Below are 17,329 nucleotides of genomic sequence, written 5' to 3' on the forward strand. Positions count from 1 at the left end.
ACCTTGGTTTTCGTGGTTAATCCGTTCTAAAAAGTCTGACGAAGACCGAATCATACAGAAACTGAAGCAACATTTCCCATAAAAAATAATGTAAATCCAATTAACCCATTCCAGACACTCAAAAATATTAACAAAAAATACATTTTATAGAGAATAACTATAGTTTTACATACAGAAAACTACGAGAAATAAATATAAATGACTAATGAAATGGATAAATGAACATTTAACATCACTTTTACCTTTATTGAAGACTTGTTGGAGTACAGAAGACGGTGAGGAGGGGAGAGGGAGGAGGAGAGGTTATTGTTTGGAAGGGAAATTCCCTTCCATAAGAACTTCAGGTATCAAGGCCCTATCCAGGGTTACTTCCCTTCTTTGTCTTTTACTGCCACTAGGACCAACTTCAGTCACTGTACCCCTCCCTCCCCCTTTTTTTTTTAACAAGTCGGCCATCTCCCACCGAGGCAGGGTGACCCAAAAAGAAAGAAAATCCCCAAAAAGAAAATACTTTCATCATCATTCAACTCTTTCACCTCACTCACACATAATCACTGTTTTTGCAGAGGTGTTCAGAACACAACAGCCTAGAAGCATATACGTATAAAGATACACAACATATACCTCCAAACTGTCAATATCCCGAACCCCTCCTTTAGAGTGCAGGCATTGTACTTCCCATTTCCAGGACTCAAGTCTGGCTATATAAAAATAGCCGGTTTCTCTGAATTCCTTCACTAAATATTACCCTGCTCACACTCCAACCGATCGTCAGGTCCCAAATACCATTTGTCTCCATTCACTCCTATCGAACACGCTCACGCACGCCTGCTGGAAGTCCAAGCTCCTCGCCCACAAAACCTCCCTTAACCCTTCCTTCCAACCTTTTCGAGGACGACCCCTACCCCGCCTTCCTTCCCCTACAGATTTAAATGCTCTCCATGTCATTCTACTTTGATCCATTCTCTCTAAATGACCAAACCACCTCAACAACCCCTCTTCTGCCCTCTGACTAATACTTTTATTAACTCCACACCTTCTCCTAATTTCCACACTCCGAATTTTTTGCATAATATTTACACCACACATTGCCCTTAGACAGGACATCTCCACTGCCTCCAACCACCTCCTCACTGCTACATTCACAACCCAAGCTTCACACCCATATAAGAGTGTTGGTACTACTATACTTTCATACATTTTCTTCTTTGCCTCCATAGATAATGTTTTTTGTCTCCACATATACCTCAATGCACCACTCACCTTTTTTCCCTCATCAATTCTATAATTAACCTCATCCTTCATAAATCCATCCGAAGACACATCAACTCCCAAGTATCTGAAAACATTCACTTCTTCCATACTCCTCCTCCCTAATTTGATAACCAATTTTTCTTTATCTAAATCATTTGATACCCTCATCACCTTACTCTTTTCTATATTCACTTTCAACTTTCTACCTTTACACACATTCTCAAACTCTTCCACTAACCTTTGCAATTTTTCTTTAGAATCTCCCATAAGCACAGTATCATCAGCAAAAAGCAACTGTGTCAATTCCCATTTTGTATTTGATTCCCCATAATTTAATCCCACCCCTTTCCCCAACACCCTAGCATTTACTTCTTTTACAACCCCATCTATAAATATATTAAACAACCATGGTGACATTACACATCCCTGTCTAAGACCTACTTTTACCATGAAGTAGTCTCCCTCTCTTCTACACACCCTAACCTGAGCCTCACTATCCTCATAAAAACTCTTTACAGCATTTAGTAACTTACCACCCATTCCATATACTTGCAACATCTGCCACATTGCTCCCCTATCCACTCTATCATATGCCTTTTCTAAATCCATAAATGCAATAAAATTTCCCTATCTTTATCTAAATACTGTTCACATATATGCTTCAATGTAAACACTTGATCTACACATCCCCTTCCCACTCTTAAAACCTCCTTGCTCATCCGCAATCCTACATTCTGTCTTACCTCTAATTCTTTCAATAATAACCCTACCGTACACTTTTCCTGGTATACTCAGTAAACTTATTCCTCTATAATTTTTGCAATCTCTTTTGTCCCCCTTACCTTTATATAAAGGGACTATACATGCTCTCCGCCAATCTCTAGGTACCTTCCCCTCTTTCATACATTTATTAAGCAAAAATACCAACCACTCCAACACTATATCCCCCCCTGCTTTTAACATCTCTGTCATGATCTCGTCAGTTCCAGCTGCTTTACCCCCTTTCATTCTTCGTAATGCCTCGTGCACCTCCCCCACACTCTTATCCTTTTCTTCACTCCTAAAAGATGGTATACCTCGCTGTCCAGTGCATGAAATTACCGCCTCCCTTTCTTCGTCGACATTTAAAAGTTCTTCAAAATATTCTCGCCATCTACCCAAAACCTTCATCTCCCCATCTACTAACTCCCCTACTCTGTTTTTAACTGACAAATCCATTTGTTCCCTAGGCTTTCTTAACTTGTTTAACTCACTCCAAAATTTTTTCTTATTTTCATTAAAATTTCTTGACAGTGCCTCTCCCACTCTATCATCCGCTCTCCTTTTGCACTCTCTCACCACTCTCTTCACCTTTCTTTTACTCTCCATATACTCTACTCTTCTTATAACACTTCTGCTTTGTAAAAACCTCTCATAAGCTAACTTTTTCTCTTTTATCACAACCTTTACTTCATCATTCCACCAATCACTTCTCTTTCCTCCTGCACCCACCCTCCTATAACCACAAACTTCTGCCCCACACTCTAATACTGCATTTTTTAAATTATTCCAACCCTCTTAACCCCCCCCCCCCCACACTGCTCATACTTGCACCAGTCCACCTTTCTGCCAAAAAAATCTGTCCAGAGAGGTCTGTTTCTGGTATCTCTTTAAAATTTGCCTAAAATGGGACCAGGCATTGTCATTGAACATATTGCAGACATGGCTTGCAACAGCTTTGTTAGGGTGATATTTCTCCACAGAACTTTGCAACTCACTCCACTTTGCACATGTGTCCTTAATCACTGAAGAAGGCACATTCTCCCCTCTCTCTTCCTCCTCCTCTGAAGCAATTTCCTCAGCTGCGGTCTGTTGCTGTTCCAGTTGAAGGTCTTGCAGCTCTTCAGTGGTTAGCTCTTCCCTGTGGTCGTCCACCAACTCTTCCACATCCTGGCCACTCACATCCAACCCCCTGGACTTCCCCAAAGACACAATAGATTCCACAATAGACGTAGAGTCGTGAGGGTCAGCCTCAAACCCTTCAAAATCCTTGTCAAGGTCACATTCCAGCCACAATGTTCTCCAAGCAGAATTTGTCTTGGAAGTCACTCCCTGCCTTCCTTATCTAATAAGGCTTATGCAGTTGAGGATATAATTGACCCTAAGAGAGTTCTGGAGATTCCTCCAGAACTCTCTTAGGGTCAATTCAGTGTCCGAGGTCACTTCAAAGCATCTTTGAAACAGTGCTTTGGTGTAAAGTTTTTTGAAGTTTGAAATGACCTGCTGGTCCATGGGCTAGATGAGAGTAGTGGTATTAGGGGACAAGAACTTCACTGTGATGAAGCCAAACTGCTCCAACAACTGGTCTTCCAAGTTTGGAGGATGAGGAGAAGCATTATCCATTACCAGGAAGCACTTGAGTGACAATTAATTTTCCAGGAGGTATTTTTTCACACTCGGGCCAAACACTTAAGTGACCCACTCAATGAAAATTTACTTCATGACCCATGCCTTATTGTTAGCTTTCCTCATCACACACAATTTACTCTTGACGACATTGTTTTTCTTGAACACTTGGGGATTTTCAGAGTGATACACCAGTAAAGGCTTCACTTTGAAATCCCCACTAGCGTTACCACAGAACAAGAGAGTTAGCTTATCCTTCATAGGCTTGTGTCCTGGCAGTGCCTTTTCCTCCTGCGTGATATAGGTCCTCTTTGGCATTTTCTTCCAAAAGAGGCCTGTTTCGTCACAGTTGACGATTTGTTGGGGGAGGATTCCTTCAGCCTCTACGTACCCCTTGAATTCATCAACGAATTCTTCGGCCCCACATTTGTCAAAACTTGCAGCCTCTCCATGCCTTACCACACTGTGTTTGCCAGTTAGCTTCTTGAATTTGTCTAACCAGCCTCTGCTGGCCTTAAATTCACTAACAGCAACACTTGTTCCAGGCATTTTCTTCGAGATCTGCATGCAACTGCCTTGCCTTCTTCCAAATTATCACTTCCAAAGCACTATCTCCTGCTAACTGTTTTTTGTTGATCCACACCAATGACAACTCAACATCTTCAATTGTTTGTGATCTCTGTTTCATTAGCGCATTTACCCCTTTTGCAACATAAGCTTCCTGGAGTTTTTTTCTTCGCCAGGATGGAACTGATTGCTGATGTGGCCTTCTCGTACATGCTGGCAAGATCGGCCACGCGTACGCCACTTTCATACTTTGCTATGAGTTCTTTTTAATTCTACCGTGCTTCTCGCCTTCTTTATCAAAGGGCTGGCACTCAGATCTTTTTTTGGCCCCCATGGTGGCTTATTTAGCAGTTGCACTCAATAAACAAACACAAAAAAACAATGGATTATTACGAAATGTTTCGGATGAATGAGCGGTGTTATGCTCAATCAACAAGAAACAAAGGCAGACTGAGTCACGAATGCTTGGGATGCTTGGTGTGGGCGCTTGAGTGGTCAAGTCACGCGGATGCGTTTGGTACAGACCATTTTCAACTCTGAGAAACAAGCGGATGTACGAAAACCGGGACAAAATTTTGACGAAGAAAGTTATTGAAAACAAATCCTACGAAAACTGGGGCATACGAAAACCAAGGTTCTACTTTGTGAATAAAATATACAGATGAAGGACTCCACTTATGTCTTTTCACATTTAAGAGTCTATTAAAAAAGAAAAAGCAGAGATGATTGAGAAAATGTAAGTAAGAGCTTTGATTGTAAATTTGGTATCTTAATAATCCCGAGACAGTACAAGTCTGTCATGGAAGTGATTTTTTGAGGAAGAAAAGGTAAAGATACAGGACAAATAATTCATAGGTTAGGTAAGGTAAGGTTCATCAGGAAACAGGACAAGTGTTTCCTGACGCAGGTCTTAGTCAGGTGATGACCCTCCGTTGGAGCTTTTGGTCGTCTGATAGAGGCCTTCCGCTGGCATACTGGTCCACTCCTTTAAGAATTACGGTCATAGTTATAACCATGTTTTTATGAAAACTGGAATGACAGCTTTTGAATGAGTGATGGTAATTGTTTCCTTTGGGTCACTCTACCTTGGTGGACCCCCTCAAGGGAGCTGCCTTGATGCTGGTGAGGGGTCTTGATTTAGGGAACTGGAGTCATTCTTCCCTTCTTTGAATTGAGCCTGAATGCCCTTCATTCCCCAGGCACTGTTTGATTCCTGTGGGAGTGGCATTTACTCTGATGTAAATAAATGTACCTTGGTGGAAACTGTTGAGGTAATAATAAAAAGCGATCAAAGTATGTTTTCTGTTTTTGACACATTGGCTGTCTCCTGCCAAGGCAGGGTGACCTGGAAAAGAAAATGAAAGTGTTTCTTCGTTTTACATTTAGTAATTTATACAGAAGGGGTTACTAGCTCCTTGCTCCCATTGCAGGGTAATATTTTATGAAGGGATTCAGGGAATCCGGTTAGTGAGACTTGAGTCCTGGAGACAGGAAAGATGATGCCTGCACTGTAAAGGAGGGGTTTGGGGTATGGCTGTTTGAAGTGACATCTAAACTGTTGTATCTGAGGACCTTTGCAAAGACATTGATTATGTGTGAATGATGGTGAAAGTGCTTCATTTTTGGGTCGCCCTGCCTTGGTGGGAGACAGCCAATGTGTTGACAGAAAGAAAAATTTGCGTAAACACCTGAAAAGGGAGCTATAGAATGAGTGATGATTGTTTCCTTCTCTGGGTCTCTCGACTTTAGAGAAAAAGAGTCAGTACGTTAAAACAAAAACTCAGTAATTACTGTAGTTTCAGGTAAAGCAAAGCATATTTGAATACAGTGGACCCCCAGTTTTCATAATTAATCCATTCCAGAGAGAGTGACTAAACCCGAGTCTGATGATTTCCAAATTAATTTTCCTCATAAGTAATAATGGAAATCCAATTAATCCATTCCAGACACCCAAAAGTTCATCCGTAAATGTTTACACCTCAGTCCACTTTGCACAAATACCCTTAATCTTTGAAGAAGGCACCTTCCTCTTCCTCCTCCTCTGCAGCAATTTCCTGAGCTGTGGTCTTTTGCTGTTGCAGATGAAGGTCTTGCAGCTCTGTAGTGGTTAGCTCTTCATTGTGGTCCTCCTCCAACTCTTCCACATCCTCGAAACTCACATCCAACCCCATGGAATTCCCCAATGCCACAATACTTTCCACAACTGGCATAGGCTCGTCAGGGTCAGCCCCAAACCCTTCAAAATCCCTCTCTTGGACACATTCTGGCCACAATTTTCTCCAAGCAGAGTTCAAAGTCCTGGAAGTCACTCCCTCCCAAGCCTTACCTATAAAGTTTATGCAGTGGAAGATATTAAAGTGATCTTTCCAGAACTCTCTTAGGGTCAGTTCAGTGTCTGAGGTCACTTCAAAGCACTTTTGAAACACATCTTTGGTGTAGTTTTTTGAAGTTTGAAATGACCTGTTGGTCCATTGGCCGCAGGAGAGGAGTGGTATTAGTGGGCAAGAACTTCACTGTGATGAAACGAAACTCCTTCACCATTTGCTCTTCCAAATCTGGAGGATGAACAGGAGCATTGTCCATTACCAGGAGGCACTTGAGTTCCAATTTATTTCCCAGGAAGTATTTCTTCACAATGGGGGCAAACACTTCATTGACCTAGTCAAGGAAAGTGTCCCTCGTGACCCATGCCTTACTGTTTGCCTTCCACATCACACACAATTTACTCTTGGCGACACTGTTTTTCTTGAACACTCTGGGATTTTCAGAGTGATACACCAGTAAAGGCTTCACTTTGAAATACCCATTAGCATTACTACAGAACATGAGAGTTATCCTGTCTTTCATAGGTTTGTGTCCTGCGTGATGTAGGTCCTCCTTGGCATTTTCTTCCAAAAGAGGCTTGTTTCATCACAATTGAACACTTGTTGGGGTTGGAATTGTTCAGCCTCTATGTACCCCTTCAATTCCTGAACATATTTTTCAGCTGCATTTTTGTAAGAACTTGCAGCCTTGCCATGCCTTACCCATTGTGTATGCCACTATGTTTCTTAAATCTCTCAAACCACCCTTTGCTGGCCTTAAATTCTCTAACATCAGCACTTGTTGCAGGCATTTTCTTTACGAGATCGTCATACAACTGCCTTGCCTTTTCACAAATTATCGACAGCATAACAGTATCTCCTGATAATTGTTTCTCATTGATCCACACCAACAACAGTCTTCACATCTTCCAGTATTTGTGATCTCTGTTTTGTAAGCATATTTGCACCTTTCACAACAACAGCTTCCTTGATTTCCTATTTCTTGGCCACGATAGAAGCGATGGTTCTATGGGATTTGTTATACATTCTTGCCAGCTCTGCGGCACATACCCCACTTTCATATTTTGCTATGATGTCTTTCTTGAATTCTGTAATGTTTCTCACCCTCTTTATCAAAGAGCTGGCACTAGAAGCTTTCTTTGAGCCCATTGGTGGCTTATTTAGCAGTTACAAGCATTAAAAAGAATGGAATAATACAAAATGTATCGTATGAACATGTGGGATCGTCCTCACTGGCTGATAAACAATGACACACTGGCTGTAAATGGTGTGTCGGATCGTGCGGACTCATTTGGGATGAATGACTATTACCGAGTTCAGTGACGATCACCGAGCCAGTATTTTGCCGAAAAAAACGCTGCTTATTCCAAATACTACAAAATTCGACTACGACATAATCCGGGGGTTCACTGTATATTAATTGCTGATGCTGCCTCTTAACTGGAGTCATTTCTTTCAGAAAAAACTTCAGCCGTGGATGAAATATCTGCTACCAGCTGGTGAGAATGACGATGGTGAATTGCAAGAGCAGAAAGTAAGCCAAGAAGGGACTCTGAGCTCATTGCAGATACTAGCAGGGGAACGAATTTTCTTAGGGTCCTCTGCCAATTCTGAATTTAGCCCACTTTGGCAGCCTCTTCTGGATACCTGTGGTGCTAGAGTGCGAGTAAAGCCAGCTAGACCAGGTTAGTAACTTTGACTGTACTTAAGAATAGTTCATTATGTTTTTTTTTTTTTTTATATAAATTTTATATGCCTTTTTCCATCCATCCTTAATTGGTCTGTCAGATTTAATATCTTTGGTGAATTAGTGACAGTGATAATTATTTCTGTTAATATTGGTGATCACTGTAAATTATAGGAGTTGGCTAGTAATTTATGAAAGAAAATTATAAGCTAATTTTTTTTTTCACATCAAACCTGTCATATCCCACTGAGGCAGGATAACCTGCCTCAGTGGGATATGACAGGTATATATGACAGGATATGACTGTGTACAGTAATGTATACAGCAAGTGTGTAAGTGTGTTAGATAGGAGTGAATGAAGACAAATGGTTTTTGGGACCTGACGAGCTGTTGGAATGTGAGTAGGGTAATATTTTGTGAAGGGATTTGGGGAAATTGGTTAGCCAGACTTGAGTCCTGGAAATGGGAAGTACAATGCCTGCACTTTAAAGGAGGGGTTTGGGATATTGGCAGTTTGGAGGGATATGTTGTGTATCTTTATATGTGTATGCTTCTAGACTGTTGTATTCTGAGCACCTCTGCAAAAACAGTGATAATGTGCGAGTGTGGTGAAAGTGTTGAATGATGAAAGTATTTTCTTTTTGGGGATTTTCTTTCTTTTTTGGGTCACCCTGCCTCGGTGGGAGACGGCCGACTTGTTGAAAAAAAAAAAAAAAAAAATACATTCAGATGTTTGAGTGTTGACAGCTGGGTTTATGAAAGGCAAGATGAAGCATAGAAGAGGGGGAGGAGGGGAAAGGTGGGCGGTACATTGTAGCATCTGTGGAGACGGCTTTATCCTTGGAGGTAATATCTTTGGAGATAAAAAGTGGAATGTACCAGAGTATGCTGCTACCAACATTTATATGGGAGTGAAGGATGGTTTTTAAATATTGCAGCGAGGAAGAGGCTGGAAGCTCAAGAGATGTAGTGACATATACATATACAGGCGAGTACAGTTATGAAGTCTGCCCTGTACTCAGCAGACGGAGGATCAAGCCTCTACCATGTCTTGTGCTGAATGACCTACTTGGGTTTAGTGCTTAATGCAAATTTTTTAATGAAAACATTGTAGAGATGTAGTGTTTGAGAGTAATGTGTGGTGTAAATATTATGCAGAGAATTCTGAGCATGAAGGCTAAGTGTGGGGTTATCAGAGGTATAAATCAGTGGTGATAAATGGTTTGAAAAACTGACAAGTTGAAGATTGAGACACTTATGCAACATATGGGAATCTTTATTCAGTAAACGTTTCGCCACACAGTGGCTTCATCAGTCCAATACAAAGCAGAAGGTGTAAGGAGAGGAGGAGTTTGAGGTAATCAGTCCCTCAGCCTGGAGTCGATGTGTTCAGTCCATCAATCTTGTAGAATGTACAGCATAGGGCCGTAGACATGGCTTGTATACTGTAGTCAGGTGAGGTGAAGCAGGAAGAGGCGGGGTCTTTGTGGTACCATCCACTAGTTGAAGTAGGTCTTCATCCAAAGGTTGGACAAGTGTTGAAGAATTCTTTGTAACAAGATCCCATGATGCTGCAGTGTCTGACAGTTGTGATAAATGGTTTGAAAAACCAACAAGTTGACCTGACTACTGTATATAAGCCATGTCTACGGCCCTATGCTGTACATTCTACAAGATTGATGGACTGAACATATCGACTCCAGGCTGAGGGACTGATTACCTCAAACTACTCCTCTCCTTACACCTTCTGCTTTGTATTGGACTGATGAAGCCACTGTGTGGCGAAACGTTTCCTGAATAAAGATTCCCTTATGTTGCATAAGTGTCTCAATCATAAATCAGTGGGCTGAGGAGGGGCTGTTCAGGTAGTTTGGGCCCTTAGAAAGGATGGCGCAAAATAAGGTGACTAGAAGGGTATTTAAATTTGTCAGTGAGATGGGGTATCTGTGGTTTTGAGTGCTAGTGACTTCTGTGAGCATGCTAGGAATGAGTGGAGGCCAGTTGTATTTATGACTTGACGTGCTGTTGGAGTGTGAGCGAGGTAGCAGGAAGGGTTTCAGGGGAACTTGTTTGCCGGACTAGTCATGGAGGTGGTAAGTACAGTGCCTGCACTCTGAGGAAGAGTGGGAGTGTGCATTTTGAAGGGCCGTCTGAACTGTGACGGCAGTACACTTGTGTCAAGAGATTGATTGCATAAATGATGGTGAATGTGTTGCCTCTTCATTAATAACATCCATGTTAAAAAATATCTTAAATATCTTTTGAAAAGCTGCAGGATTAAAACATTTATTGTTGAGCCTAATGTGTAATTTTGTTGTTCAGTAGTTGCTATTATAAGTGAGTTGTCCCTTCATGGGGGTGCCTTGATGCCAGTGAAAGGCTTATGTTCCAAGAATCTGGAGTTTACCCTCCCCTTCCTCTGTTCAAACATAATTGCTCCCCATTTCCCTGATTCTGTATAACCCCTATGGGTTTAGTGCTTCCTCACGAATATACTAAGAGAACTGTCTTTAATTGCAGGGCATTTGAATAGGGTACTCGACAAAAGCATAAATGTGGTAGTGGGAGACAAAACAATGCCTGAGGACGAGTTCCAACGAGCACAACAATTGGGAATCCCCATCTTGGCGACTGACTGGATCATTCACTCCATTATATGTGGCAGGCAGCTTCCATATTTAGACAGTTCAAAATTTCGACTTGAACCAGGCTCGGTGGGTGATGGCAAACTAGAAAAATAGCCAGTTCAGTTTGGCCTCCCTAGTAAGACTTTTACATATGTAAAGAAGATTAACAAAAATGGAAAAAAGTTTAGATTTCCCATCATTAATGATCATTAGTGTTTTCCACCACTAATGATCATTAGTATTTACATCATTAATGATCATCAGGGATCACATTAGTGATCATTGGTGTATGACTGTTTGTCTATACTTGGTTACAGCTGTATATAATGTGCATTCAACACCTGGGTGTTTGTGCTACTGAGAATCATAATAGAGTCCAATAAATAGCATATAAATTAACTAAATGCAATCATTTAATAATCACACTTTATTCCATATTTTTCTATACATATGAAGGTATTAGTGATATAGTCAGCCAGTGCCTGATAAGTCTGGTTGACATGAAGGTGTGAGGGTTGCCAGGGCAATCATGTAATCACTATTGGTTACTGGTAAGGAAGCCTGGCTTCAGGTAGGGTTGCTAGGGTGATCAGGTAGTCACTACTGGTTACTGGTAAGGAAGCCTGGTCACAGGCAGGGCTGCTGGGGTACATGAATCCTCAGAATTGGTCAGAGTATGGTAAATCTCGTATTCGTAATGGTTCACGCGTATTTTCTATTTGAATGTCAGCAAAGTAATGGGGACTTGCGAATAATTTTTATATACAATATAAGTTTTTGCTACATATTGTAATTACAAAGAAAAATAGAGCATGATAGTAATGTAGATAAATGGTTCAGAGAACCAACAGTTTGATAAATCAGACATGTGTAACATTTGGGTATCTTTATTGTGGAAACAATTGCCACACAAGTGGCTTCGTCAGTCCAATACAAAGAAGAATGGTGAAGATCAGGAGGAGTTTGAGGGACTGATTACCTCACACTACTCCTGATCTTCACCATTCTTTGTATGGGACTGATGAAGCCACTTGTGTGGCAATTATGTTTCCACCATAAAGATATCCAAATGTTGCTCACATGTCTCAATTATCAAAGCATGATAGCACTGCACTTTTAACTAGAGACCTGATTTTTGTCACCTTAAACTTTGTGGGTAATCTCTTACGATATTTGTAATTAACTGAATTACCCTTATTTTTAATAATAAACTTCAACGTGATTATGTTTGTTACAAATAATTTCTGGGCACACTAATATATTTAGTGATAATGTGTTTGGATAATGTAAATTGTGTAATTAGAATAGACCAACTCCAAGATTGTAGAGTTGTAAGTCAGTGTGAATTGTGTTTTAGCTCGGAATATATTTATTTGTAGAATATGAAAGTTTAAATGTTTATATGAAAATTTTGTACAAACTGTGCGTGTGTACATGAGCAGTCGTTCTTTTGTGTGTGTGTGTGTGTGTGTGTGTGTGTGTGTGTGTGTGTGTGTGTGTGTGTGTGTGTGTGTGTGTGTGTGTGTGTGTGTGTGTGTGTGTGTGTGTGTGTGTGTGTGTGTGTGTGTGTGTGTGTGTAGTTGGGTGGCTTTAGCTCTTGGTACTGCCTCTTCTACTGACCTATATGATTGAGCCTTTGCACATGTATTTTTAAATCCATGTATGGAGTACCCTTCCTCTTTGTCATTGCTCAGTTCATTTTCCTTGACCATTCTTATGTTCAAGAAAAGTTTTGCGAGATCTGTCACTCCTGTGGGTGTGTAATTTTCAGCCATACTTCCTTGCTCTTGTTACATTCCTGCTAGAGATCCTATCCTTGTCTTCCCCATAATGTATATTGTACATTGGGATCATATCCTCTCATGTTCTTTGTAGCTCATTACACACTGTCTTTGTGATATCCTCTATACTCCAACAAGTCTGGTGTTTTACTAGGTGAGGGGTTCCATATCAGCTCATTGTAATCAATGATGGGTTGCTGTATGAGGTAGTGTGTATGTTTACCTGTTTGAGCTTTAGGGAAAAGTTCCTTATTCTTAGTCCTACTTTGTAACTTTTATATGAGGGAAGTGCAATGGCCCGGTTGTAATTATTTTGAACCTCTGTGAATTGCAGGCTTTTAAATACTCAGTGAGGCTGGTATTCTAAGCATTTACCTCTTCCATATTTTACTGTTCATTAATTTACCTTGTTTTACAGTAAATTTTCTCATAACACTGGTAACCTAGTGTTCTCTCTCCAAGAAAGAACCCGTAATAAAGGATTCAAATTAGACGATTGTCAAATTAAGACAATTGTCTTAAAACAGTTCCTGATCAGCCGGGGTTGTGGTGCTTACGTTGGACTACTGAAAATTAGTCTGCAAGGTGAAAATAGCATTGAGTGAAGAATTTATAGGGAAAATAAGGTTATTGTTGACACAATCAAATTTGCATTTTTTTTTTTTTTTTGCAAGGTAAAAATTACTACAGTTTAATTTTCCTTATATTCTGGTAGTGTTCTTCTTGACCTGGACGAGTGAGGAGAGGATTGATGTGGGTCTACTGGTCTGAGATGGCTAGTTGATTCTCACATTAAGAGCATGTGCATCACCTGGAAACATATCTAAAATTTAAACTATCTTCAGTACCATCATAGATTCATGTTTTTTTTTCCTTGGCATCTCCTGCAACACTAGTACTCCTCTTGGTTGCCATGGTTAATATCCAGAGACCAGAGTGATGAAAACATTCAAAATAGCTTAATAAACAGTGATTCTCTGTTTATCAAATAATTTTGCCATTTTTTCATTATCCCTTAGTGTCTCTTGGATAGTGGGATACGGCCGGTTTGTTGAAAGAAGAAAAGTCTCTTGGATATTAACCATGGCACCCAAGATGCTGGGTGTCCTGCGAAGGTGTGAATCTGATAGTATTGAAGAAGGGAAATCTTAGATGTGCATCTAAATGGTGCATGTGTGATGCAGATTGTTTTCACTCTTGATCTGAGACAGTCTACTGTCCGTACAAATAGGGACAGTGAGAAGATTAAAATTTGTACAGTCAGTAATCTAGATTGTGACCTAGTGCAAAGAATGTCAGTGAAATCAATGCTGGAGGGTATAACAGACCAGATGGTTGCACTCGAGTATAACCATCAACTACTGGCAACTCTGCATCTGCATCAATCCAAGAACCACAGCCATCTGCCTCAGGCCACTCGAGCCACACCATATCTATCCACACACTCACACACACTACCATATCAACAAACAGTGCAGATTAGAATGTAAGGTAAGCTGTATTATTTTAGACATAGTAATAAGACTATTTAAAAATTGTTTGGCAAATTTGGTGGTTTCAGGAACATAAAAACATGTTTTTCTATGTTTTTCACAACAATTTGCACTATTTTGTATTCGAGGTCTCTAACTTGCACTCTGATGATTTACTATATTCGGCATACTTGTAAAGGAAGTTCTTGTATATTATACCTTCTTCAATGTTTATCTTCATTGCCAACAAGGAGAAAATGAGCCTGTCTTTGTGCTGTGATCTCTTCATATATATCGGCTTAATATTTTTAAAGAGCTCTACTTTTTAGGCATTTTTTTGTTAATGTACTTAGGTGATAGAGGTTAATTTAATTTGTTGACCTTAAAGCAAATTATTGATTTATTTTATTAGTTTGACTGTTATTACCATTTAGTATTATTAGGATTATATTTTCATCATATTTAGAAGTTTTGTTATTATGAATATACACAGTAATTGTAATAGTGTTTTGCATGTGGTTTCCTTTTGTCATCAAAGGAGATTCCTTGATGCTTATGAATGTTTCTGGATTCAGGGAATTTGAGTTACTCTCCCTTGGATCAAACCTATTCCCCCAGGCACTGCATGAACCCTGTGGCTTTAGCACTTCCTCATGAATATAGTTATTACATTTTCTCCTAACTGGTTTCCCATCTCTTGCCCAGTTGTAGAGTTTAGCTGGTGTTACTGTATTCTTTACCATGTCATGTGTGAGCTCTTTTGCTGTCTTGACATTAGGATCTTCAAGTTTTTACAGTGGTGGCTAGTCACACCTAGTAGTACAGTTGTTTTATCAGTATGAACAAAATTAGGCATTGCATGAATTTGTGACTTACTGGTATGTTTAATTTTACAATTGAAAAAAAAACATTAAATGTTTTAAAGCTCATATATTTTAACTTTAAAGATGACCTCTATTTTTTGTGGGATTAGAGTATCCCATTGCATTTATTATTGTATATACTCATGCAGTGGGTGAGAACGTTGGTACCTAACATGACTCAAGAAATCGTAATGACACGATTGCAAACAAACTATAACCCCGCGGGTTCAATCCCGGCCGGGGGTATGGTTGGTACCTAGGGTGAGCCAGTCCTTGTTGTGCGTGATAGTCATTCATCTCCTGACATTTACATGTCAGTGATTTTAACTGCTGTAAAGAAAAGTTTTAGTTTGTATGCTAATAAAAGTCTGGTATATAGTATGAGTGTGATAGAGTGGAGACGAGTGGTTTTTGGTATTGTGCTGTTGGAGTGTGAGCAGAGTAGCCTTGATGAAAGGATTCAGTAAATCTGGTTAGCTGAACTTGTCTTGGAGGTCGGACATCCAGCGACTGCACTTCCAAGGAAGGTTGGGGGTGTTGCTCTTTGGAGGGTCATCTGAATTGTGTTGTCTGTACATATCTGGCAAGACAGCTTCGATTGAATGGTGGTAAATGTGTGTGTACCCTTTTGGGTCACTCTACACTGGTAGAAAATGGCCAGTGTCGAGAAAAATTTATATTTTGTGTGTGTGTGTGTGTGTGTGTGTGTGTGTGTGTGTGTGTGTGTGTGTGTGTGTGTGTGTGTGTGTGTGTGTGTGTGTGTGTGTGTGTGTGTGTGTTTGTGTTTGTGTTAGTGTGTGTTTGTGTTAGTGTGTGTGTGTTTGTGTGTGTGTGTTTGTGTGTGTGTGTGTGTGTTAGTGTGTGTGTGTGTTAGTGTATGTGTGTGTGTGTGTGTTAGTGTGTTAAAATTAGTGTTTTCTTATGAAGCATTTCAGTTGTTGAAATAACTTCATGTACAAAATATCTCGCCCAATACTGATGTTGGCCAAACATGTTCATAATGACCTGTTCACTTCATGTACTTGTGAATGTTCCATTCCACCCACTCCTTCACTCCCTCAATATTTGTCATGATCTGCCATAGTACTACATATAATGATGAAAGATGACCCATTTACTCATTTCCAAGGATGTGTATGCAATGTACTGTAGGTTTAATTGTGCACTGCTGCTATTCAATAGAAAACCAACTATGTTGCTTCATATTTAGTGGGGCCAGCATAAAGCCCTCCTGTACATTTTTAATGTAATTATGTAAACTCACTTGCATTACTTTTCCTCTATAAACTTTATGCACATACTATAAATAGTGTCCTGTGTGGGTTTTAAAATTAGACAAAGTTCAATAGCAGTCTACAATGGTGTTACCTGTGTTAATGTGAGGTTTTGTATTAGAAAGTTATTTCTGTATTCTTTCCACATTTAAGATACAAGAAACTGGTAATCCTCTTTGTATATTATGAATGTATTTTATTTATTATTTTTTTTTTTACTGAAGCCAGACGACTTGTCTTTCATTTTAACAGTACAACTAAAATCCGCGTATGTGCACAAGGCCTTAAAATTTTGGAAAATTGCGGCCTTTTTTTTCGTTCTGTGGGCACACACATGAAAACATGGTACATACATCTTGTTCAGACTCTGACATGCATACAGTTGTTTTTTTTTTTTTTTTTTTTTTTTTTTTTTTTCCAACAAGTTGGCCGTCTCCCACCGAGGCAGGGTGACCCAAAAAAAGAAAGAAAATCCCCAAAAAGAAAACACTTTCATCATCATTCAACACTTTCAGTTGCTGTACTTTCAAATAAAACACAGTACCTCTTGTTCAGACTATGACATGCATACTCACTTGAGTACAAAGACACAATATGCAAACCAGGATATTATGAGGACTGTTTTGCTCAGGGTAGAGCTTTATCAGGCCACTGATAAAGCTCTATCTTAAGCAAAAATACTCTATAGTCCCAGTAAAGGCTTGTTTTGCATAGTGTCTTCGTTACCATACCTGAGGGCATTATGCCTGTTCATCCACTTGCTGTACAGTTAGATAAAACATGTTAGCTATAGATTTAGTTTTTAGTAGTAGTTTATGCCTTGGCAAATCATTTTATTGTGGCTAGATTTGAAAAATCTTTTTAATACTGCACTTGCCAAATTATTAGACGTTGTGGATTACCAAGGAGAATTGCATAGTCGTCTTGAACCATTAAACAAAAAAATAATTACCAACCAAATTTTTGACCCAGAAAAACTGCAGATTTTGACAATATGGCAGTTTAAATGTATGAAGGTAATCTGCTTCATTAATATTACTGCGAAATCAGTTTATCAACAATGGATAACTTGAACCGAAGTCTTAGCTTTGGAAT

At 39.7% G+C, this 17,329-nt stretch overlaps 1 protein-coding gene across 3 annotated transcripts in view; it reads left to right on the top strand.

Annotated features, from left to right (window-relative positions):
- Window positions 1-16,648, top strand: part of LOC128699816 (TP53-binding protein 1) — a 75,836-nt gene extending 59,188 nt beyond the window's left edge. For all 3 annotated transcript variants that reach the window (XM_053792568.2, XM_053792569.2, XM_053792570.2), the window contains 2 exons: window positions 7,990-8,215; window positions 10,738-16,648. In XM_053792568.2, coding sequence (XP_053648543.2) covers window positions 7,990-8,215; window positions 10,738-10,958 — 447 coding nt within the window. In that variant the 3' untranslated portion in view covers window positions 10,959-16,648. The remainder of the gene's footprint in view (window positions 1-7,989; window positions 8,216-10,737) is intronic.
- The last annotated feature ends 681 nt before the right edge of the window (window positions 16,649-17,329 follow it).

The sequence above is a fragment of the Cherax quadricarinatus genome, chromosome 81 (genome assembly GCF_038502225.1).
Source record: "Cherax quadricarinatus isolate ZL_2023a chromosome 81, ASM3850222v1, whole genome shotgun sequence".
Classification (NCBI taxonomy): domain Eukaryota; kingdom Metazoa; phylum Arthropoda; class Malacostraca; order Decapoda; family Parastacidae; genus Cherax; species Cherax quadricarinatus.